The sequence below is a fragment of the Lepisosteus platostomus genome, chromosome 14 (genome assembly GCF_059453375.1).
Source record: "Lepisosteus platostomus isolate fLepPlt1 chromosome 14, fLepPlt1.hap1, whole genome shotgun sequence".
Lineage (NCBI taxonomy): Eukaryota > Metazoa > Chordata > Actinopteri > Semionotiformes > Lepisosteidae > Lepisosteus > Lepisosteus platostomus.
The window spans coordinates 33,079,051-33,102,688 of NC_142624.1; the positions used below are offsets into that span (position 1 = coordinate 33,079,051).

General features: G+C 39.4%; 1 protein-coding gene across 1 annotated transcript in view; it reads right to left on the reverse strand.

Annotated features, from left to right (window-relative positions):
• Positions 1–23,638, reverse strand: part of LOC148649289 (receptor tyrosine-protein kinase erbB-4-like) — a 372,283-nt gene that overhangs the window by 54,943 nt on the left and 293,702 nt on the right. Inside the window, exons 16-20 of the mRNA XM_088605758.1 lie at positions 23,047–23,091; positions 14,593–14,725; positions 9,180–9,302; positions 8,624–8,722; positions 5,572–5,757 (exon numbers count right to left, since the gene is read on the reverse strand). Coding sequence (XP_088461884.1) covers positions 5,572–5,757; positions 8,624–8,722; positions 9,180–9,302; positions 14,593–14,725; positions 23,047–23,091 — 586 coding nt within the window. The remainder of the gene's footprint in view (positions 1–5,571; positions 5,758–8,623; positions 8,723–9,179; positions 9,303–14,592; positions 14,726–23,046; positions 23,092–23,638) is intronic.

Below are 23,638 nucleotides of genomic sequence, written 5' to 3' on the forward strand. Positions count from 1 at the left end.
CACTCCCTATTCTCATCCATTCTGTGTGACCTATCCGTAAACGAAGTCTGGCCTGGGGGCGACTCCGTGCCTATTTATATATATTCTGGAGCTGGCTAGGTGAGAAATGGAGCAGCTTCTCTTTCTCGTATTAATTCTTGGCTGTCACTGTGCTCCAGATGATGAAATGCCACTAGTGATTTTCCTGTTGTATGGGTGGAGGGGTTAGTCCAGGCCTGCCCGCCAGACTGATAGTGGCCCAGTGTAGGAGACCAAACACTGCTGACCAAAATCTCCTTTTCAATGCTCCAACAACCAATTTGTACACACAATCCAAACATTGAGGTGACAAAAGAGCATTTTCACAAGGTAATATTCAAGAGTAGGAGGGTTCCTTGGACTTAATTCTGACTGATCTGCTGTCTGTCAACACTGCCAAGGCAGTTTCATCATGTGCGCTATGCCTGCTTTAAGACATTTAACATCGTCATGGAGAAGTAAAATGTTTAATGTCGTCACCCTTGCTCTAGCCCTGATGCACCGGCTTTCTGGTTCCATGTCGACTCCCATCTGTTTATTAACACATCTGCCACAGTACTGCGACATACTTGTAGAAAAAACAAGGTGCTTCCATTGTGGTCTAGGAAGAATATGCACACATACTGTATGATGATATTAATCTTTTCATGCAACTGCACTGCAATTGCTAAGAATAATCATATAAAATGATAGAAAAGACAAAACGGAAACAATCTTAAGTATTAAGAATATGCATTACAATATACTGGTGCAGATATCTTTATTCTGCGCAGACAATAGTTTGGCTTTGTAGTACATGGCTCTGATGTGACCCATTCATCATTTCCTCAATCCTAAAATCTGGCAAAATATTAAATTTACTACATCCATTACTGTGCATGATCCTGTCCAGTAATTGGAAATTGTCTGGGCTTATCTGCCTAAATCCTCCTAGTTCCCATTCTGTGAACTCAGCACTAAGCTACTTTCTCACACTGAGACCTGCTTAACTCACAAAACAACATATTTTATAAAGAAACTGATAAACCAGACATTCCTCAGACTACCGTAATACTCTTAACCTCTCCAACAATCACTCCCTACTGTCGAACTGCATGAAGCATTCTTCCAGCAATGTCTCCCTGTGCTTTCTCTACAAATTATGAGGTTGAAAAAGAATCAATATCTAATCTCAATTCCAAGAACTACTATATTTCTTCTGTCATAAATATTTTTTATGGAAACCATGAAAACATAGGAAATTATATGAATAAAAAAAATTAACAATACAACAGCAATATTAAATAATTAATGTTTCAAACACACATTTACAGTTACTGTATGTCTGCCCATGGACCATGTTATTTTATTTTATTACTATTTCCTATAAGTGGATGTGCTCTTGTAACATTTTAAGAGTGAAGATACTGACAGAAGTAGAAAAACTTCAAAGAAATGTAGTGCAACAGTCAGTCAATTATAGATTCAATTTATTCAATAAAGGTCAAATGTTTTGCCGTGCTTTTAAATATGAATATAGTAGATGTGGTGAAAAAAGACTGGGTGAAATAGAGTGAAAGGTTCAAATCACTAAGAGAGCATAATTTTCCCCTATCACATTCTTCATTATAAACTTTACTCAATGATTGACTGGCCTTCAGTGAAATCTGGACAAACACTTCAACAGATTAAGCTAACTTGCAGAACTTTAATTAGGAAATCTCCTTCCTGTCTGTACAATCTTCCTGTTTACGATACTGGTATCAAAGAATCAAATTAAAACATTCGTGAACAACTATTGTTGGGGAATGCAACTCATTTCACCATTCCTCTGCTAATAAGAGGATTTATTTGCCCAGTTATTTTTAAATTATTGACTTTTGAACCTCAGGGCATTCTGAGCTGAATGGCTAAATCATTAATGCTTGAACTTGTTAGTGCTGTCATGTCCAGTTGAGGTATGTCCTGTTATGGTATAAGCTGAACTTTTTTCATTCACTGTTTTTATTTCTGTAATGCAGTTGTGTAAAACTCCTGGCCAGGTCATCCTGGAAAAAGGAAATGTGTTCTCAATTGATTCACCTGTGTAAGTAAATCATCAATTTCCCTACGGGATCAATAAAGTCTTATCTATCTAAGTGAATGATGCAATGAAAAAAAGAAGCAGATTTGTTTTTACAATTTTATGCAAGGCAAGCCTGGAATGTGAATTGTGTTCTCTCGCACAGATTCTTTTTTTCTTCTGCAAAGAGGGGAAGGGATTCAGAAGACTGGAAATCAACCAGTCAGCAAGGATCCTCTCATTTGGATTCCAGATGGGGAGCAAAGAAAAAACTGCAATCACAGAGACAGAAAGAGGACATCAAAGAACGTGGGCTTCGTCTAATCACTTCAGGAGATATGTGTTTGCTCAGTGATGGAAACTGATTTGCACAAGGAAATGACCGGAAGCTACATTAAGCCCTTCTAGATTAGCTATCCATTATTGGATATTGTCTTTGGAGGCAAAGAAAAAATATATTTAAAAGAAATGACTAAAAAAGTTATTAGCCGAGTTGAAATTAAGCAGGAACAGTACAACATGATTGCCCTTCCAGAGTAAAATAACTGGATATAATGGCACATTTTGGGAAAATAATATCCTGTAATGTATACTGTACATTGGTTACAAAAAGAGTTTATCAGAGATTATTTAAAGGGGAACTCCAATGCTATTTTTATATTTATATAACCTCTTTTTCTACCTTACAGAAACCCTATCTTTCTATTAAATTGAACTTCCATTGCAGTTTGTGGATGGTTACAGGGCAAAATTTACAAAAGCCTACATTGTTATCATTTTGCTCAGCATTGCAATTTTTGATTCTCACTCAAAAGAAATCTAACTACAGGTCAAGTGAAGGTGTTAAGCCCAGGTATTATGAATCTCTAAGTGTATTATGAACAGTTGTTTATAAAGGCTGTTTAATTTCCTAAATTAGTCATTCTCATTTAATACCTACTGTATACAATGAAGGTTTTGTAAATCTGAGTATTTTTATACATGGAAGACGCAGATATTTATTGAATTTCTTCAGAAGGAACAGTGGAAAACCAACCAGGGGGCACAAGTGTAAACTATGTGGAAGTGCATTTAAAACTGAGAACAGGAGGATCTTCTTTACATAAAGGCTTCTGGCAATATGCAACAAAGTTACCCAGTCATGTAGGTGAGGTCAATGCTATGGCTTCTTCCAAGAACTTATTGGATGAGATCTTTGGATAAAGTTACTAGTAACTACCAAATGGGCCAAATTGGCTGAATGGTCTTTTTTGTGTTCTTACATAGGAAAGGAGATTTGTGGTGAAGATTACAAATAGGAAGGGTATCTTAAATGTAATGCTCTGCTTACTAAATGACTAATAACAACTGCCCTGCATTTCTTCATGTAAACACAATAGTAATCCTCAGAACTAGCATTGCCAATGCCCAGGAGCAGCACAGATTAAAAGCCACTTTCCACGTTATTCACTGGAAGCAAGACAAAAAAAAAACAATTCAATTTCTCAATTAAACCAAAGACCTGTGCCTGAGAACAGCGCTAAACTTATAGCAAAATGACTTGCAAAGTTTTGAGAACAACTGTCGTCGAGAAAGAAACGCCAGCAGATCGTGGTGTTGCCCCCAGGGCAGAGGCTGGTGATTAATCGTTGCTATTAAATCAATGCCCAAACCATTCAGTGATGAAGAGTTGCTGCCCATCTAAGACAAGGTAGAAATCAATTTCCAGTGGACAGGAACAGGACAGGACCCTTGTGATCAGACGGATAGTGCAGATCAGTCTAGACTTATTGGGGATCCTTGAACACTTCCAAATAGTTATGAATTGAGATCAGAACAGAAGAGAAAGATCCAGACCAGTTAGGACCCATTTGTACTGGGATGCCCATGACAAATGCACTGATTCCCAGCAGTGCATATTTGTGAATCTGTAGCCCTTTACAAATAATATTTGTAAATTTGTAATGCTGTAAGGTGGTGACTCTCAACTTTTGCATAAAATGTGACTGCCACTAATTCAGGAAACCAGAAAAAACATACAGAAACTACGAAATGAAGCTACATTACACCAGATAATGATAGCAGTGAGTTTATTCACATTGCTGCATCATTTCCTCTTCATGCCCTGAATAATTTGAAGAGTACAGTTTATTTAACCATTCAGTCAACCGAAGTGCAACTAAAAGGACAGAAATAGAAGGTGAGGTGACCCACCACAGTGCATGCCCAAATAATCAGCTCACGCTGATCTGGGAAAAGTCAAGTCTAGGAAATGAGCTATTCATGCAATAAACAAATAGATTAGCTAAAGATATGCATCTGCACTATTGGTGTTCAAGAGCTTATTCAGTCCAAATAAATATTACTTCTGTTTTTGCTTCATTAAATTTGTACACTTAGATCTTGTATCAATTGCTTTTTCTCTAGCTGAGGAGTTCATTAAAAGTTCCCCTGATGGGTGATACAGTATATCTGAAACTTTAGAGTGTATTATCTGGAATATAACACTGTTACTGTTAGTATGCTCAGAAATGCCATTAGAAACTAAATCAGGTAACAGACTGCTCTATAGATCTTCCTTATTTTTGTTGTTTAAGATATGAATCTTATATCACTCGCCCAATCACCAATTATCTGCCTCATTCTACATCTGATTATGGTTGTCCTTAAAACATACACAGGAGTCCAAAATAAGCTAAATAAAGAAAACAAAACAATTGAGTACTTCTTAAAACGTATTCTTATTAACTGTGAAAGAAAAGTGATATTGTATGAAACAAAAAAACACTTAGCAAGTTTTAAAAATGGATACTTTTGAATATATGAACATTCTTAAAGATCTAAAGGTTGTGTTTTAAAAGTGTTCAGAAGAGAGCACTTTCATTTTTTAACTACTCGACTTCCTTGCTTTCGTCTTCATCAAAAAACGTTGATTCCTTAAAGTGCAGTGGGATGTCCTTAGTCTTATTTTGAAATACATAAAAAGGACCGCTTCTTTGCCCCAGTCTTTAACAACACAACTCAACTAAAGAGAAATGACATCAAATCAATTGGAAACACAGTTTAACCTTTAAATCGAGAATAATCTAGAAAGAAAGAAAAGTAATTTCATTTCACATTCACTAATCAAGCTTACAAAGCAGGACAGCATGCACACATAGCTTTATCATCTTCATGCCCAACACACGCTGAGATCTCCAATGATCCTGAGGAGCCCACTTGATCATTTCAATATCAAAAGAAACTCAAACTTACAGTAAGCATGCAAAAGATGAAATACACAGAAAATGTAATATTCTTGCTTATTTAACTTTACTGTATAAATTACACTTATGTGAGTTGCTCTGATGTGGCCCAAACTACTATATAAGGCTGAGAGAATAAGAAAGAAGGTCAAGTTTTTAACACCCACTGCCCTCCCTGCTCAGACCATTATGTCTTTATGTGAAGCCAGAGAGTTTCGGAGCTGTAGCACAGGGCTGACAAGGTCACCCAGTCTGTTGTGAAGCCAGCACTGAGGCAATAGTCCCTACCTTGGCAATCTGGACACACCAGTTGAGCAGCAGCTGCGATCCAATGTTGTCCTTGTGCTCATTTACATAGTCCAGCAGGCAGCCGTGAGGCATGAGCTGAGTGACCAGCTGGATGGTGGGGCTTAGACACACCCCCAGCAGGCGAACCAAGTGAGGATGCTCCATGCTGGCCATGATCAGAGCCTCCTACAGAAGAAAGAGACAGACAGATGTACAGTACCGTAGGGCATGTCATGTACAGAGACATACCCACCAAGCAACGAGAAAGCCCCTTACCCACATGCTGGGAAGAAAAAAGTTCAGACTTCATCTTAGAAGTAGCAAGCAAAACCAATAGCAAAAACAAAAGAAAAGACAAAACAGCAATAAAGTGGAGAGTAGTTAACTCAGAACATATAGAAGTTCTGCTCACGTTACAGAGAAAAAGAACAACCAACGGATACTGGCATTTGATTGACAGACAGATTGTCTTTAAAAAGACAGAAGAGGAGGAATTTGTCTTTGAAATCTGTCTACTGTCATAGCTGCCCATTGGAACTCTGGCACAGCAGTTTAATGACAGACTGCTGCTGCTTGTAGCCATCCCTGCATTATTACTGAGTGCCAAAGAAGAGACGCAGCATCCAGGCACTGGCAGACTAGAATCTCCAGTAAGGGACTGTGAGGGTTTCTTTTTTCCTTGCCACGATGCAAATTGTAATTAAACATACCTTCAAGACAATTTCATCTGCGGGGACTTTCAAAGACATTTTATTATTGCACTTTACAGTTGTCTTGTCACCTAATCACCCACGCGGTTCCACACAGCGCTGCAAACAACAGCAGTGGGACTCCGCACACAGCCTGGAGCTTCACGTAATTTGAATCTCAGAAACCCCTCCAGCATCTCTAGCTTGATTGGATTTTCAGACCCATTTTATTTAGAATGTAGTGTAGAAAATTATGAAGCAGTTGAAAGTACAGTAGGTGGCTGGGCAACCAGGAACAGTTATAAAGGCTACTATGCTTAGGACAGCATCAGTAATTCAGGTAGTACTGTATATAGTAGTATTAGTTAAGGTAATACAATATAAAATATTTGTGCAAGGACACCCAAAATATTAATGCTAACAGAAACATATTTCATTGAGATTTGATTGGGAAGACTAGAGCTGTAACAACTTCTGTTACTGCTAACAGTAAAAGCAATCAGAATAAGTCTTTGTTCTTTAACGCTGAATCATTATAAAGCCAGTGTGAGGATGTCTTCAAAATTTTCACTGTTGGATAGCCATTCACACAACCATACTGTAGTTAATATTCTCATTGGGCTAAAATGCACTCTGTTATTGTCAATGTCCTTCTGTCTCCCCCACCTCGCAAGACTGGCTTTCATTAACATGCCTGACAAGCTCCTGGGAGACAAGGGGAGGAGGGTGAGTGTACTGTATGTGTGTGTCTGTTAGGCAAAGGCTGACTATCTCTCAGCAGATGAATTCGCTCTCCCAGATAGAAACAATGATTCCCAAAAGATACAGTATTATGTGATGTAATGAAAGCAAGCAAGGTACAGTAACTGGACAAGGAAACCACAGTCCCTATATCTAACATGGTACCTAATCTACCATACATTCATTACAGTGCCACACATTACCTTTGACCTGTACTGTACTGTAGGTAATGGAAGGGAGGCTTGTGCTGTTTGCAGATGGTGTGGAGTTGTGTTGGAGATACAGTATTGTACTGTATGTGGAGCATCAGCATGCTTGGCTTTTTAAACCAGTGTCAGAAGAACATTCTGTCATGAAAAAGGGTCTTAATGCAATTGTCTCTAAGTGCAACTGCATTGCATTGGCTACCCAGTAATTATACATACTGTAGCTATTAATGATGATGTTATGTACTACACAGTTCATCATGAGCAATGTTTCAAAAGAGAAGATTAAATTAGTGGTCATTTCAAGCTGCATGAGTTAAAATGACATTGAAAAAGACATCAAAGCCACATATTAAATTCAAAACAAGTCATAAACAGATGACAGTTATGCACACCTACAGTACCCTAATGACTACCCCTACATACTATGTATAACATTATGGTTAACTGCTAACTGCTAACACAATTGCTATCCTACAGCGTTAACAATGGAGCTGTCAAATTTATTTCTCCTATGCAAAACCAAACGTTTGATTGCTGATGAAAATGAAAAAAAAAATAATGGTGTTTTTGTGATTAAATTCTTCATAGCATTATCCATCAAATTACATTCATGTGCAGTCTACACAGTCAATACAGTGTACACATTACAACTCACATGCATTAATATTCTTGCCTATTCCATCTGTTGAACGCAGCCATGTACTGTAAGTTGACTTAAGACCCCAGCACCTAGCCACCAGCACCATTAGCAGAACACTAAGCAGCATTTCACCACAGATAATGATGCTGTATCTGACACCTCAATTGAATCCAAAGGACCTAAAGCATTTTAATAAATAACAGGCCTGGCTTGTCTTGCGTGCCTTTCTGAAGGCACTGTAAAAAGGGCTTGCTGCAACTGCATGCCAAGGACTGCTTTTCCTTCTGCCCGGACCTGACTGCATATACAATAGCTGCCCTTCTGCTGTAGGAGTGACACTCCCACCCCATAGCTGGCCAGTGAATAGACAGGAAAGATAAAAAGTATTGCTTCTGTGCAGGAAAATACATATTCTAATGAGACATCTGTACTGTACCTTTCCTCATTTTGAGGGATTTGCACATTTTTTCTAACAAACCCTACCTTGCCTAGATGTTGGTTGCAGTGTTTTCCTAATCTATTCCTAAACTTCTTCTACCCGGGAGTCACATCACGTTCTGATACTCTGACTTCATGTTTCAATTTTTTATCTTCTTTTGCTTCACCTTAACTGATCACTGTCACTTCAATTTTATACACGTGTGGTATTTCTATAATGCCTGTTGTAGGTTGCTTAGCTTGTTCAAATCACTTATTTAACAGACACAAAGACTCATCAATGCCAAGCCCTACTAGGCTGGACAGCACCTTCTTGGTATTAGAAAGGAACTTACATCCATAAACTCCACATTGGCTTTGGGTCCTGTAGTTTCATTGAGGATTTTTATGGCCACAGGGATTTTCACAGACTCTCCTTCTGGAACCCAGATACCCTAGGAATTAAGAAAAACAGCACATGTAATTCCTGGATGACATGCTCTCACACACAGACCCATCTCTACTTCCTCCACAGTTAAGGAAAATATGGGATGAATAATGCATGGTCACACGTTGTATTATATGTCATTAATTCAAGCGCAGGTTTCTATGAATGCATTATAACCCTTGAAAGAACAGCATTTGCAAGTAGGTTTTTCATAAAGCTGTCGTGTTATCCACACTATTCACATAAAAATATTTGCATCCAACCAGAAAGACAGCTTCCGACGGTGTGTCTACCTAGAGTACCTGTACTTCTGAAAAGTATGTTGTCTATAAAGACTGCCTATCAGAGTTATTATAAAAAGGGTGTGGTAGACCTCCTTCATGTTGTATTTTGCAGCTATAAAGGAAGTAGAGGTCATAATGGAGAATGCTGTGTCCATCAAATTAACGAGACTGAGCTCTTACCTTGTACACAGTACCAAAAGCCCCCGTGCCCAACACCTTCACCTTCTTAAGCTCCGTCTCTTTCAGAATGCGTAGCTGGGCTTGATTGGGGGCCGTGCCACTGGGAGTCAGGGGCTCCACCAGCTGAGGAAAAGCAGATAAGCAGATAAAGGAAAAATCAACAAAGTGGAGAAAAAAACATTTATTTTAGTGCTATGTATTTTCTTACTTTTTTCTGCAACAAGATATTATCATGCATAGGTTCCCTTCACTTTCATATTACTCATAGTTGTGCATCATTTTACTGAGTCTACCAGCAGACTCAGTAGAAGCTTATGTTTGGTATGCGTGTCATTTATTCATGTCTTCTTATCTTCAAAATCTTCCTCTCTGTAAGGATTTTTTTTATTCCAGAACAGTTTATATTGTCATCCCAGGTCCTGATCATCTGGAGTTCTGTGCCTTGGACATGTTGGCTGTATTGTTCTGGGATAAACATGGAATAACCTGGTACAGACTATATTAGTAGCACTTTCCATCAACAAGTAATGAGATCTACAGTTACATAATTTATTACAGCTGTAATGTGTTACAGACTGGTAAAAATGTAGGAACTAGATGTTTGTTGTTCGGATCTCAATTGCAAACGCAATATTTAAGCTTAGAAAGAAACTACATATCAGGGTAAAAAAACATATGGCAAGTTATAAAAGCTCTAGAAAATGCTTAAAACTTGGTCACAGTAATGCAAGAAACATATCAAGGAAGCTCTTTACAATTCCTTGACAGAGAACACAATGAAGAAATGACCTCCCAAAGTATGTCTTGAGGCTCCCAGAAGTTATGAAAAGGTAAACAACAAAGGGAACTTCTGAGCAATTCAATGTGCCCCGACTTCGAAACCCAATGATCCTGCAGCTCAGTGCTAGTCTAGAGATTTACATTTCTGTAAAGTCAATCCCACCTCCAACAAAAACACCTGTGAATAGAAACAGCGCAAAAAGTGTCAAAGTGAGATGTCAATAATCAAGCAATAAGAAGGCAGTCAGTATACAGAACCTAGAGCTATACAGCAAAAACATCAGAAGCACAGCTTTCCTACTGTGTTGGTACAGATGGATGCAGTGCCTAATGAAAATGGTCTGTAGCAACATTTTAGAGACGAGAGAGAAGAAGCTTTTAACTGAGCAACAAGTGGAGATTAGAACATGTGCAAGAGCAGATGTAAGGCTGTGGAAGAGTCTCTTTGTAAACAGCTACTGATAGAAGTCAGTCAGTAGCTCAAAAAGCGGTCTAGACTTTTGATTTGGTTGTTGTTGTTTTGAGTATTTTTCCTTGCACACTCTAAGTAAAAGTTTTTTTTTCTTTGTCTTATGTTTTGTGTGTTTCTTTCACTTAAGACTAAGTTTGTGACAACACATGTCATGTTTATGACACAATTCCTTATACATACTTGCATTATTATTTTTAAAACACATGGTGGAAGTGAAAGCCACACACTTTTGCGGCTAGTATTGTAGGATTTGTGATTACCACAATAGTCATACTTTAAGAGCTTGTTTTAATTATTATTTGAATAAAAGTAAATGTGAATTTTTAGAAAACATGTTTCAATCACATGGATCCAACCTGGGTGCACAGGGACACTTTATCCAGCACTGTTGTCATAAGTACAGGAATCAATATCTTATCTTTAAGAGTAACCCTCAAACCACCTACTTTTGAAAATACGGGCTACCTATAAATGATCTGCATCAGACCTAACCACAGGAAAGAAACAACTCCACGTTTAGCTACATTTCTTTTACATCTCATCAGATTTACAAAGAGATGAATGTTCTTTTTGCAGGATCACACTTCATAGCCAAATGCTCTCTATCACTTTAGTCACAATCCTGTGTCACGCAAGCCATGCAAGAGATGGCACTCTTCTCCACAGTGGTTTGTACTAGGCACAGTCTGCACAAATGCTGGCTATTTTAGAGCCCGAGTTTAATAACTGAGTGGTTCCTAACCCCTGTCCTGGGGGGACCACTGAGTCTGCCGGTTTGCATTACAGCCAAGTTCTAAATTGCAAGTACTCATTGAAGACTAATTGCTTGTTTAGATGTTTAGTTAACTAGGGCAATTCTTCTTCCAAGACCTTCAGCATAAGAGCTTCAATCAGGGTTTATACCAATTACAAATCCCATTAGACCTTTTAAGACCAAATTTTCAGATATCCTTGAAAAGAAAACAGAAATCAGTTAGCCTGTGTTTAGGACCAGGGCTGGGAACCACTGTAATAAGGCCTTATGTTGTGGTATTATTAGAGGTTCAGAAACCACCTTCCTGTACTATGGCCAAATGGAGCTGTCCAGCCTTCCATGTGGGCTGACTGCTGAAATGCTGGGAGGAGCTGTCCACAGTCTCACTCTAGCATGTGGTTCTGAAACCTAAACGGATTGATTCTCTGCGTTCTGCCACGGTTTTCTTGATTTACATTTTTGAGTTTCTGGCTTGCACTGATATTCCTAAATAAAGGGATTTTTTTTCTTACATGTCACATTTGACAGTACCGTTGGTAAATCTCATTCACAACAACCTGCCATTCTGTTCTGTTCATAAAACCATGTGAGAAGTAACAAAGGAGAGGAAGCTATTAAAACCTCATTACCATTCGAACGATCCGAGTTGTATTCTAGATTTGAACAGCTCAGGAGTTAGGCTATAACTTGAATGTTTCTTAATTGAACAAAATGCACAAAAGGGCATTTTTAAAAGAGTGATTCCTATTGTTTTCCATAATCCTGTTCAAGCACTAACTGATCTAAACACCTCCAGTGAACGCCTATATTGATACAAAAGTGAAAAATCACAGCACTGCGAGCCAAGAGACTGTTCTCTGCTCTGTGGCATGAGAATGTACAGAAGACATCCATTCAGCAGAGGCGCGTGTTGAGGATAATGGATTTGCAAACTAGCTGCCACACTCACAAAGAGCTGCTCTTCAGAATTTCACTCTGTAGATTGGAACACCACGAGGCGAAAGTTCAAGTCCACAGAGCGGCTGCTTTTATAATTTCAAATGAATTACTGCCTTGTAAAAGAAACAAGGAGATGTGGTCTTCTGAAGGGTCTTGTTATGGCAGGCCAGTGAGAAGCACTTGTTGTTCCTACTGTTCCATTTAAAGCACTAGACTAGCTGTCAATTGCGTTTAGTAATATAATTCTGTTACCTCTACTAGGGGCTGCATTTACAACAAAAGTGATTGCTTTTTCATCAAGCGATCCCAGGAGAGAGACCCAAACTATAGCTATACACTGTAACTGCTGTGGTTTACCTCATTTATTGCTAATGTAAAATTTTCATCACATGAAGTGGCTACCATCACAGTCATTGTGGAGAGCCCAGGGCAGACAGCAGCCACCAATAAAGCTACATTAAACCCACCACAAATAATATCTCCAGCCATTTCACAGTCCTGAACAAGTGGTATCCGTCATATTGTGCACAACATTGTTGGAGAGTGGAGTGGGATGCCTAGTAATGGTTTAATACAGCCCTGCAAAAGCACATGGCACATTTTGGTTCTGAAGATTATTGATTAGGTCCAGCTTATTCACAGACCACAGGTCCATTCAAGTCTTGCAAAACACTGCAGTTCTAACCAGATCCAGCTCACTAATTTGTCAAGATGGTATGGTAAAACATTACCCTTATTTAAAAGACATTCCAACCTAGATTTAAGGTTTAAGTTGATACTGTTTCTGAGTCTCTGCAAGAGTTTTAAACTGATTTGTCCTTAATAAATCATCCACGTTACTGGTCAATATTACAACACTAGACATATTCAAAGTGAGCAGCACATATTGTAAACCACAGATCCATGAAATCTGTTTAAACTGGATAGATCAAAACTGTTGTGTCATATTACTTTATACAATCTTTCTTCATACCTCATTCTTCACATACTGTAAGTAAAACTGATAGCTCTTCTCTAAATCACCCTTTAGCTTGTGAAACATATTTATTTTTAAAGAAATAAGGATGGGAATTCCTGACAAATGTCAATAACACTAGATTATTTTTCAATATATTACAGAAATGAAAACTGAAAGGTATTTCTCTGATATCGGAAATGCTGTGAGTACAGAAAAGGAAAAGCAAACCTTGAGCCAGATTATGTGCTTGCATATGTATATTTTTAACATTCCCCTGAAAGTGAATCCCAACCTCACTGCCTGGATTCTTAATTTGGAAAGCAATGACAGTGCTGCCTTTAGACCAAGCAATCTGCTGAGATGCTTAATAGCACCGCAGATTAAAAGAAATGTTGGTATGCCATTTCAGTTTTAATTAACACCTAAGTAGATGTTTTTTGTAATTTAACTGATATGAAATGTTTTAAACCAACATTTACTGTAGAACAGGGCATTTCCAGTTGTTTATACTGAAGTTATACTAAAGTATAACCTTGGATCTAGCTAGTGACGTGGTAAGGGACTGTACAGCTGAAAGGAGGTGTCACTCATAAAAGCCCGGAACCTGCAGTGCTCATTGGAGTAGGTAAAGGTTCCACAATCCTGGCTCTATGATCAGTTAATTTTAGGAATCCATATTGCTATACACTTTTAAGCCAGTGAATATTCAGGATCCTGACTACCTCAATGAACTGTTAACTCCTGACACATTCTGTTTGCACTCTTTGGACTGGTCTCTTTTCTGTTCGCAAAAAAAGGTTGCTGAACTCTAGGACTTTATGTTGCTCCAAGGCTGTGGAATGATCCCCCAGCCAGCATCAGATCTAGCAGGTCAGTCAGCGTATTCAAAACCTTTCCTCAAACTCACTTGTATATACCATCTTTAAATCATGTTTACGTCACTATGAGAATTTCTCTGTTTAGTTTTTGCTTTTGTCTTGCTTTAGTCATATAATATAGTAGCTTCAGTCATATAATTAAAAGTGCAATGAAAAGTAAAGATTTACATGTTGCTAAACACATTGAAGGTTTTGAAAATTAATGTCATTTCAGAAAAGTCTTATTTTAAACATTCTTTAGCACAGATGGACTAATTATCACTTTATAACTTCCCAGTGTTTTTATTTTAACTCCTCACCTGTACCCTTCAACCTGAGACCGAAAAACATGAGTTTATTTTGTGTCTGGACAAGAAACAACAAGCAGATTAGGAAAGGACTGACCCCTGTTGTTCCACATGATCAGTAGGATAAAAACTGTTTTTAGGCAGGCTGGGACAGCTGAGAACAGTGAGTAAGGTTTATGATTTCTGGAAAGGCAATTGTACAAACTATCGTCAGCCAAAAGCAAAAGCAAACAAGGTTTTGTCAGCAGTCTGCAAGGAAATGTGGTTCCTTTACTTGATGTTTCCAAACAGAGTACTAGAAGTCCCATGTAGCATGACTTCTGACTGGAGAGCTCCATGTCTTACCTCTGTCTCCAGAAACCTTCGTAGGGCTCTTTTCTTCTTAATGCTCTTCCGGCGAATGTAAACAGCCACACTCAGTGCCACGATGACTACCACAAATAGGCCTCCGATCACACCCGCTGCTATGAGGGGAGTCCTGGGAGTCACAGAGAGAGGCAGCGTGAGCTGAGAGACAAGGACACAATTCCCCGAGTTCCCACTGCTGTCACTGCTAATGCTCCTGTCATTCTATACAGACACTTTCCATTTCAGACCTGTTATAATAATAACAACAGAATACTGGCATATGATTTGCGTTACATTTGCTTACACAACTTCTTTCTAAATTCTACTGTCAACACATTGTGGATAGGGAGCCCAGTCCAATTCATAGAGATGACATGAAAATGTGCCTGATATGTTTGGTACCACTAACTCAGTTAGCATTACAATTTATATATTAATGAAATAGCAAGGAGAAGTATGGTTCATCAAGAAAGAATAACTTCTCACTAACTGCAATATTTCTGTTTTAACAGGATAGTGCAGAATTCTGTATGGGGTCCTACATATTTTAGTTGGTTAGACATGAACAAAGGATAGATTTACTGCACTCTATTTCATACTTTCTATTTTAAATCACAATAATCCTTATATGGTGTACTTTCCTTTATTTTAGTACTCTCTGTTTACATTTCTCCTCATTCAGTTTTACATTTGGTGTGAATAGATCTCCTTATTCCACCCAGTTGTAATGGCTGTTAAACGGGGCTGACATGGTGCAAAAAGCATTAGCAAGACAGAAAGCACAAGACTGTCAGACAGACAGACTCCAGGACAGAACACAGAGAGACAACTCACACAGCACAGCCAGATCTCACAGAACAACCCCCATGTTTCCATCAGCTACTGAGTGCAGTGGCTTGTGAACTTCAGGGATCACTAAATTAAACGCATTTGGACCCCCAGAAAAATGTTTGTTGTCATTTTTAAGCACTTTATTAAAGCAGAGGAATTATATGTGGGATTCTTGAGTTCAGTCATCATGTTCTGTTAAATTGCTGTGTAGTGTCTCTCAACCTACAGCAGAATGCTGACAGTGGGACATTTATTGCACTTCTATAGTTTTTGGAAGTAAAAATGAAAAAGCTGTAGGACAAAGGGGTTGCTCACAAATGCAGAGTTTAAAGAAACCCCGGAAGGCACACACTCAGTGGCGGTCAGTGCTGTAGTTAAGAGAAAAGTCACATGAGATTTTTTTTATTTGTTGCACACAGTCCTGTGGCTTCGAAGACAGCACAGAGGTTGGGTCTCATAAAAAACAAGCAACCTCTCGCTTCTGGCTGTTGGCCTTTGCAAAGTTATCCACATTTCTGGGGCCCAATTATGTATGAAAAAGGGACCATCGGGAGACGAGTCAATGTGGTGGGTATGCCTGTGTGAGTGTCAGAGAACGGCAGGTTAGACACAGTAAGATGATCCCCCAGGTCTCGCAAATCAATGACATGTTCATAGTTCATTACATGCCATTGAAAGGGAAGTCTCTTAGTTAACATTCATTACTGCAATGGAGGGTGATATTAATGAACTGAATAGCAATCAGTATCCCTTAACAATAGGAATACACAGAACAAAGCCTCATAGACATAAGATAAAAATATGAGTCTGTTTAGAATTTCATATACAAGAGATCCAGGTGGAATACCAGCCACTGCAAAATAAAATACTGTATAAGGTGGATCCCTTAAATGTTGTGACATAGTACAGTATGTATAATTATGTTAACTGCATTTTTTTCCCTCTCAATAATGCATGATTAAAACTTAACTTAAATAAAACGTAAACAAAAAAGAAAGGTATGAGGACACTCAAGTTTCCTCCCACAGTCCAAGGCATTGACTTCTGGGAAAATTGGCCCTGATGTGAGTGTTTGTGTCTGTCTGCCCTGTGATGGACTGGCACTCTGTCCAAAGTGTACCCTGCCTTGCACCTGTTGCTTGCTGGGATAGGCTCCGGCTTGATTGGATGGATGGTATAAAGACATGTGAGTTTGGGGACCAGGGCAATAGTTTGGGGAATCGTGACAATGAAGTGAGATCTCAATCAAGTACCGAGTCTTGTTGACTGAAGAAAATATAGGAAAGGGGAAGAAGGTGAATACTAATCTGGGCATGCACTGTCTGTAGAGTGAAGCTCTATGGTGGCACAAAAGATCAGCTGTTGAGTAACTGCTGTTGTTTTATTTGGTAAAAAAAAACAAGTTTTTTACCTTTAGGAAGTGCAGTGACAGGGTGCATGTGAATGAATAATAAATAATAATGAATGAATAAATGAATGAGTAAAATTAACAAAAAAATAAGAAATATAATGTAAAGAGAACCAAAGACAGCACATGAGCTGAATGAGGCTCTCTCTGGTTAATAGCGTATTGATCTAAAGGCCCGTGCGGACAAGGTGCATAGGCCCTGGACACAGAAAGGTTGGGTTGTGGAGGGTATTTGTGTTGTGAGTTACCTGTGTGTCACAGAATATTAATTTACTGAAGAATACGTCATCCAGGACAGCTGTCCCAACTCATACCTACAGTGCCTTGCGAAAGTATTCGGCCCCCTTGAACTTTTCAACCTTTTGCCACATTTCAGGCTTCAAACATAAAGATATAAATTTTTTATTTTATGTGAAGAATCACCAACAAGTGGGACACAATTGTGAAGTGGAACGAAATCTATTGGATTTTTGAAACTTTTTTAACTAATAAAAAAATGAAAAGTGGGGCGTGCAAAATTATTCGGCCCCCTTGCGTTAATACTTTGTAGAGCCACCTTTTGCTGCGATTACAGCTGCAAGTCGCTTGGGGTATGTCTCTATCAGTTTTGCACATCGAGAGACTGAAATTCTTGCCCATTCTTCCTTGCAAAACAGCTCGAGCTCAGCGAGGTTGGATGGAGAGCGTTTGTGAACAGCAGTTTTCAGCTCTTTCCACAGATTCTCGATTGGATTCAGGTCTGGACTTTGACTTGGCCATTCAAACACCTGGATACGTTTATTTGTGAACCATTCCTTTGTAGATTTTGCTGTATGTTTGGGATCATTGTCTTGTTGGAAGATAAATCTCCGTCCCAGTTTCAGGTCTTTTGCAGACTCCAACAGGTTTTCATCCAGAATGGTCCTGTATTTGGCTGCATCCATCTTCCCCTCAATTTTAACCATCTTCCCTGTCCCTGCTGAAGAAAAGCAGGCCCAAACCATGATGCTGCCACCACCATGTTTGACAGTGGGGATGGTGTGTTGAGGGTGATGAGCTGTGTTGCTTTTACGCCAAACATATCGTTTTGCATTGTGGCCAAAAAGTTCGATTTTGGTTTCATCTGACCAGAGCACCTTCTTCCACATGTTTGGGGTGTCTCCCAGGTGGCTTGTGGCAAACTTTAGACGAGACTTTTTATGGATATCTTTGAGAAATGGCTTTCTTCTTGCCACTCTTCCATAAAGGCCAGATTTGTGCAGTGTAAGACTGATTGTTGTCCTCAGGACAGACTCTCCCACCTCAGCTGTAGTTCTCTGCAGTTCATCCAGAGTGATCATGGGCCTCTTGGCTGCATCTCTGATCAGTCTTCTCCTTGTCTGAGCTGAAAGTTTAGAGGGACGGCCAGGTCTTGGTAGATTTGCAGTGGTCTGATACTCCTTCCATTTCAAGATGATCGCTTGCACAGTGCTCCTTGGGATGTTTGAAGCTTGGGAAATCTTTTTGTATCCAAATCCGGCTTTAAACTTCTCCACAACAGTATTACGGACCTGCCTGGTGTGTTCCTTGGTCTTCATGATGCTCTCTGCGCTTTCAACAGAACCTTGAGACTATCACAGAGCAGGTGCATTTATACAGAGACTTGATTACACACAGGTGGATTCTATTTATCACCATCAAGCATTTAGGACAACATTGGATCATTCAGAGATCCTCGCTGAACTTCTGGAGTGAGTTTGCTGCACTGAAAGTAAAGGGGCCGAATAATTTTGCACGCCCCACTTTTCATTTTTTTATTAGTTAAAAAAGTTTCAAAAATCCAATAGATTTCGTTCCACTTCACAATTGTGTCCCACTTGTTGGTGATTCTTCACATAAAATAAAAAATTTATATCTTTATGTTTGAAGCCTGAAATGTGGCAAAAGGTTGAAAAGTTCAAGGGGGCCGAATACTTTCGGAAGGCACTGTACACTCTGTACGTGAAAACAGAAGCTGATACAAAAGTCAGATGCATCTCAAGAGGTTTTGCATCTGTGCCGATGTATAGTACAGCATAATACAGCTTTAAAAAAACAAATATACTGTATAAATACTGTATAAAAAAGCAGACATGCTATGATTTTGCTTACACATTTCTGATAATTAATTGCTACTGTCAGTGATAAATTAGTAATTGAGTGTTGCACCTGTCATAGAAATGTACTGTAGTCCCCTTTAACATTATAACTATCCTAATAGAGTATGTATGATGCCCATTTGCTTCATAATATGCAACAATAGCAGTAAAGCAGGAGTACCTCAGTCAGTTTATTTGCAAAAAAACTCATCATTTCTCCTTCCTGGCACTGCAATAAATTTGAGCTATTTGCTCTTCAGCTATCGAATCACAGATAATGAAATGCAAATCAAGCTCTGAACGAGATGTATAAATCTTGGCAAAAGATGTAAAAGACAAAAAGACCAAGTAGAACATTTGAAAAGACTATAAAAGCAGCTTTTTAAACATTTTTGGTTATTAATGGTCTCAGTAAGAATATTTGTGTCTATAAAGAGGATGCATGCCATATTTTACAATATCTAATCAACTCAGGTCTGACTCTCTGAGCTAGGAGTTTTCAGAAATGCATACATACAGTAAAGTAGGCATGGCTGGTATAGAAGTACAACTTCAGCCACTGTGGTTTAGCAAAAGTGTCACTAACCTTGACCACTCACACTCTCCTCAACTGTTATATGAATAAAGGCTTAATGAACTAGACTGTTGGATTTTTATCTCTTCTTTCAGAGCTCTGTTCTTTCCTAATCATCAGAATTCATCTACCAACCACTCTGGGTAGAATATTTGATTCTGATGGGCCTAATCAATTGAAATCACTTGAATCTAAGACTCTTCAGACTGTTTTATGCCTTTCCATAAATTATCCACTATTATGGGCTCTTAAATTTTGCACATGGTAGATTCAGTGGGCATCATGCTTTTTTATGCCATTTGCTGATAATATGCAGTTTTAATTTTGCCTAGGAATGCCTAGTTCTTATCTTATTAATCTCAAGTTAACTGCGCAGTAAAGGCATTTAACTTGATGTTTTTCTCATTTCTGTGAAATATCATTTAGAAGGGATAAGTCTCTTTGACCCCTTTACTTTAAATCGTATACAGCAGTTCTCTTTTTCTCCCCTAAGAGAATACAGTAAACTCCGTCAATTTTTCAAGACTAGAGTACAGTACAAGCCCTACGTTGTTTTTGTTTTGGTTTATTATTAATCATAAACTCTTCATTTAGTTTCAACTTTATCTTTATTTCCCCCCTGGTGTTAACACTTTTCATAGAAATGACTCCAATAACAAAAACAAATGAAGCAAGACAAATAAGAAAAGCAAAAAAATAATTTCTCATAGCCAAGCTGCTTTTTACAGATTAAAAAGTACATATTTACAGTACAGCATGTTCCAGAAATCTACATTACTGGTGATAGCTGATATAGACCTGTGCTTGCCAAACACAAGTCCATGAAAGTCTAAATTGTTCTCATAGTAGACAGCATATCCTGTATGTGTTTGTGATTTTGTGTGTTTGGGGGCATTATAAAATGGGGGGAGATGACTTTGTGATAACATATTCTCTAAAGAGTGCTGACCTTCTTCCTTCGAGATCTGCACATGGTTAACCTGAAGGTCTAAGGAAAAATCTTCCAATTAGAAAACGGAGTCTGTCATGGCAGTAGATCATGACCCTCTCTGTGGCAGGGTGTCCTAAGAAGAATGGTGTAGTAAGAACTGCTTCAGAATCAACTCTGTTCCCTGTATGCAATGATATGAGAAGGGGAGTAAGGGGGTGAGTGGAGGGGGTTATGTGCACTGGTGTGAGGATTAAATACATGTGCTAACGTAACTATTGTTTTGAATTCTGGCATTAATCAAATACACAGCATTCTTACAACTTACAATACAGCCATTGTACCTCCAAACCAAATCTGCATACAATACATGTAGCAGAGCTATAGGAGGGTTTCCCTTCAGCCCTGACTGCAGCCAAAGTACAGGCTATAGGTTGAGCTCTGGGACTGTAGCCAAACTACAATTGACAATAAGGCACAATGGGAGCCAATGCACTGTCTTCTGATAACCCGTTTGCCTTCTTTTATAACAAAGGAGCACCACATCTCTCCCTGTCAAAGCAAACCTTCTGATTAAAAGAAAGGAGGAATAGAGGTTTTGCTGAGAAATGCTGATGTTTCGACAACTGACCTGTGGCCACTGTTCTGCTGATGCATGCAAGGCTGTCTGGAATTTTTTCTTACTGAATGGAAGTGGAAACACCAAAATAGATATAAAAAGAAGAGAGAATGGTGCTATTTAGGGAACTGCCATTTGTCTCTGGTTAGCAAAGTCCCCCAGGATCAGACAGAGACAGGGGGTCTTAATTAATTGTGCATAGCCTCAATAATGACCTTTAAACAACCCCCCACCCCACACAATTCACCCAGAACACCTCCCTCCTCAATTGCCAATGCCAAGACAAGACAGCAGCATCTAGACTCCAGCAGCATCTAGACTCCAGTGAGGGTGTTGCTCTGCATGTGTATTTCATCAGCCCTTGCCAAATAAGAAGCACCAGGCCAGATTGAAGAGATTACAGAAAAACAGGGGAAAATGCCACATGCTGTTGAAGGACCCTGTGCCAACCGCATTTGGCTTTGATGGTCTTAGAGAGTCCTGGCTCTTGTTTCTCGGTGTCTGTGGCCACACGACACAGGAGATAGAAAACAACTCTTTAAGAGAATACCCAGGCCACTGTTTAACTTTATTTTTTCCTTTGGCAAAATGATATTGATAATTGAGTTAAATAGACATATTGCTGTCATTATTGTTTTAATTATAACTGATGTTATGTTTTTGCGTTCAACCCTCTCAATGAAAAACACAGCTCACGGCCCTGTGAAAGGACTTCACCCCCAGTTTTCTTTCATTGTTTTCCATCATCCTCCACCCCACCAACAGTGTGCTGTTAGCCAGTCTTAATTGCCTGCTTAATGCGACGTACACATAGCATGGTCCCTGTAGTTATACAGTGGGAAAGAGACCCGGGAACACAGTCACTGGAGCACAAATCAGAGCTTATGCCACATGGCAGAGTTATGGGCTTTGCATGGAGGCCAGGCTATCAGCACTCAGGCCTCTCATACAGTCTGTCACTGACCTTCAGCGCAGGGAGAGCTCTTTTTTTTCCATGCAGAGAAAACACTAATGGCCTTATGTGCTGTCGAGCCAATCTTCTCCAGGGCTGATAAACAACTTGCACCACAGTGGCAAATGTCATTACCCTGACAGTGTGTGCACTAGAAATTTCAGCTCATTCCCGAACCTTCAGACAGTTTTGTGTTATCAACTGCACATAGTCTCTGTTTACTTACTAAAGAAAATAAAATACAGTTTTAATCCTCACACATGACAGGCTGTTATACACTGATTTTCAGTGGACCACATGTACAAGCGACACCCTGCTGTGTTATGTCTGCTCTCTAAACACTGAATCAAAAGAGTAAAGAATACCACACAACTGTTCAATTTCCTGACATGATGCCTAATGCCGATGCATCAGAAATTTCAGAGAAGCACAGAAACGTCTTACAAGAATACCAAAAACAAAGAAATTAAATGCAAGTGTTACGATTTGGGGGCAGCACTTACAGCTGTTCAACAGTGGACTCATTGTGAGTCAACAGTCTAATTTTGGTGGTAGAAGGGATCTCATCTACCACATTAGAAATCGATCGTGCCAGACGAGGAGGCCTTGTGCATGATGTCTCATTAAATAAAAACTATGGCACAGATCCCATTTCTCTGGATCTGCGAGCCGAGGGGCAGTACAGTTAGAAATGTCATGGCAGACAGTGGGGAGGGGGAAGCTGGGAGTGGAGGAGTAGCTGGACAGGGATGGGCTGAAGCCGGGATGTAATCCATGAGAAGGAGGAGCGTAAGGAGACCGAGGGATGTTACCTAGTGTGATGTGGTAAAATGGAGTGGCCTGTCCAAGGGTAATATGTGCAGTCAGCACTACTCGGCCCTCTACACCTGTGAGGCAATTAGAATAAAATACAGAGAATAAAGGACACACACCGACCAGAGGGCAGGGCCTGCCCTGGCAGACAACCAGTCGAACCACAGCACGCCATCCACGGAAAACAGAAAGAGATAGCAATGGAGAGAGAACAACATAGAAAAGACTACCTATCCATCATCCCTATGCAGTCTTGGATTCGTGGTCCGACGCACCTGTGGGAAGAGCAGAGTTAAAGTAGTTCCGTTATCTCTCTGTGTCTGCCAGAGGGAGCGAAGCCAAATACCACCATTACGCTACTAATCTGGGGGACGGACTGCTGCTCCTTAATGATAGCTGTTAGCAACATCACACTTACCTTTCTGAGGCACACAAACCTGCTGGCCCCGGTCTTTTATCTGTCCTCTTTCCTGCCACAGAACACTGCGCAGCGTCGCACAGAGCTTCACCAGCCGCTGATGGACGGAATGTGTCGCAGTAGACAAGATACAGTACGTGCTGTTTTTTTTAATCAGTGAAACAAAACCTTTTATACATTTCTCCTGCCAACTTCTGTCAGCTTATGCTGTACAGAAGTCCAAGGCAGTCCATCTCCCCAAAAGGAGACATTTCTTAGCAACCTGAGAGTCAAAATTTCAAAGATGTGTGCATACGACAATTAAATCACTCAGTTTTACACCAAAAAATATTATCATTATAGATGCTGAAAGGCAACCAACTAATATGAAGACTGTTCAAAAGCAGAACTTCAGGTCTAATGTG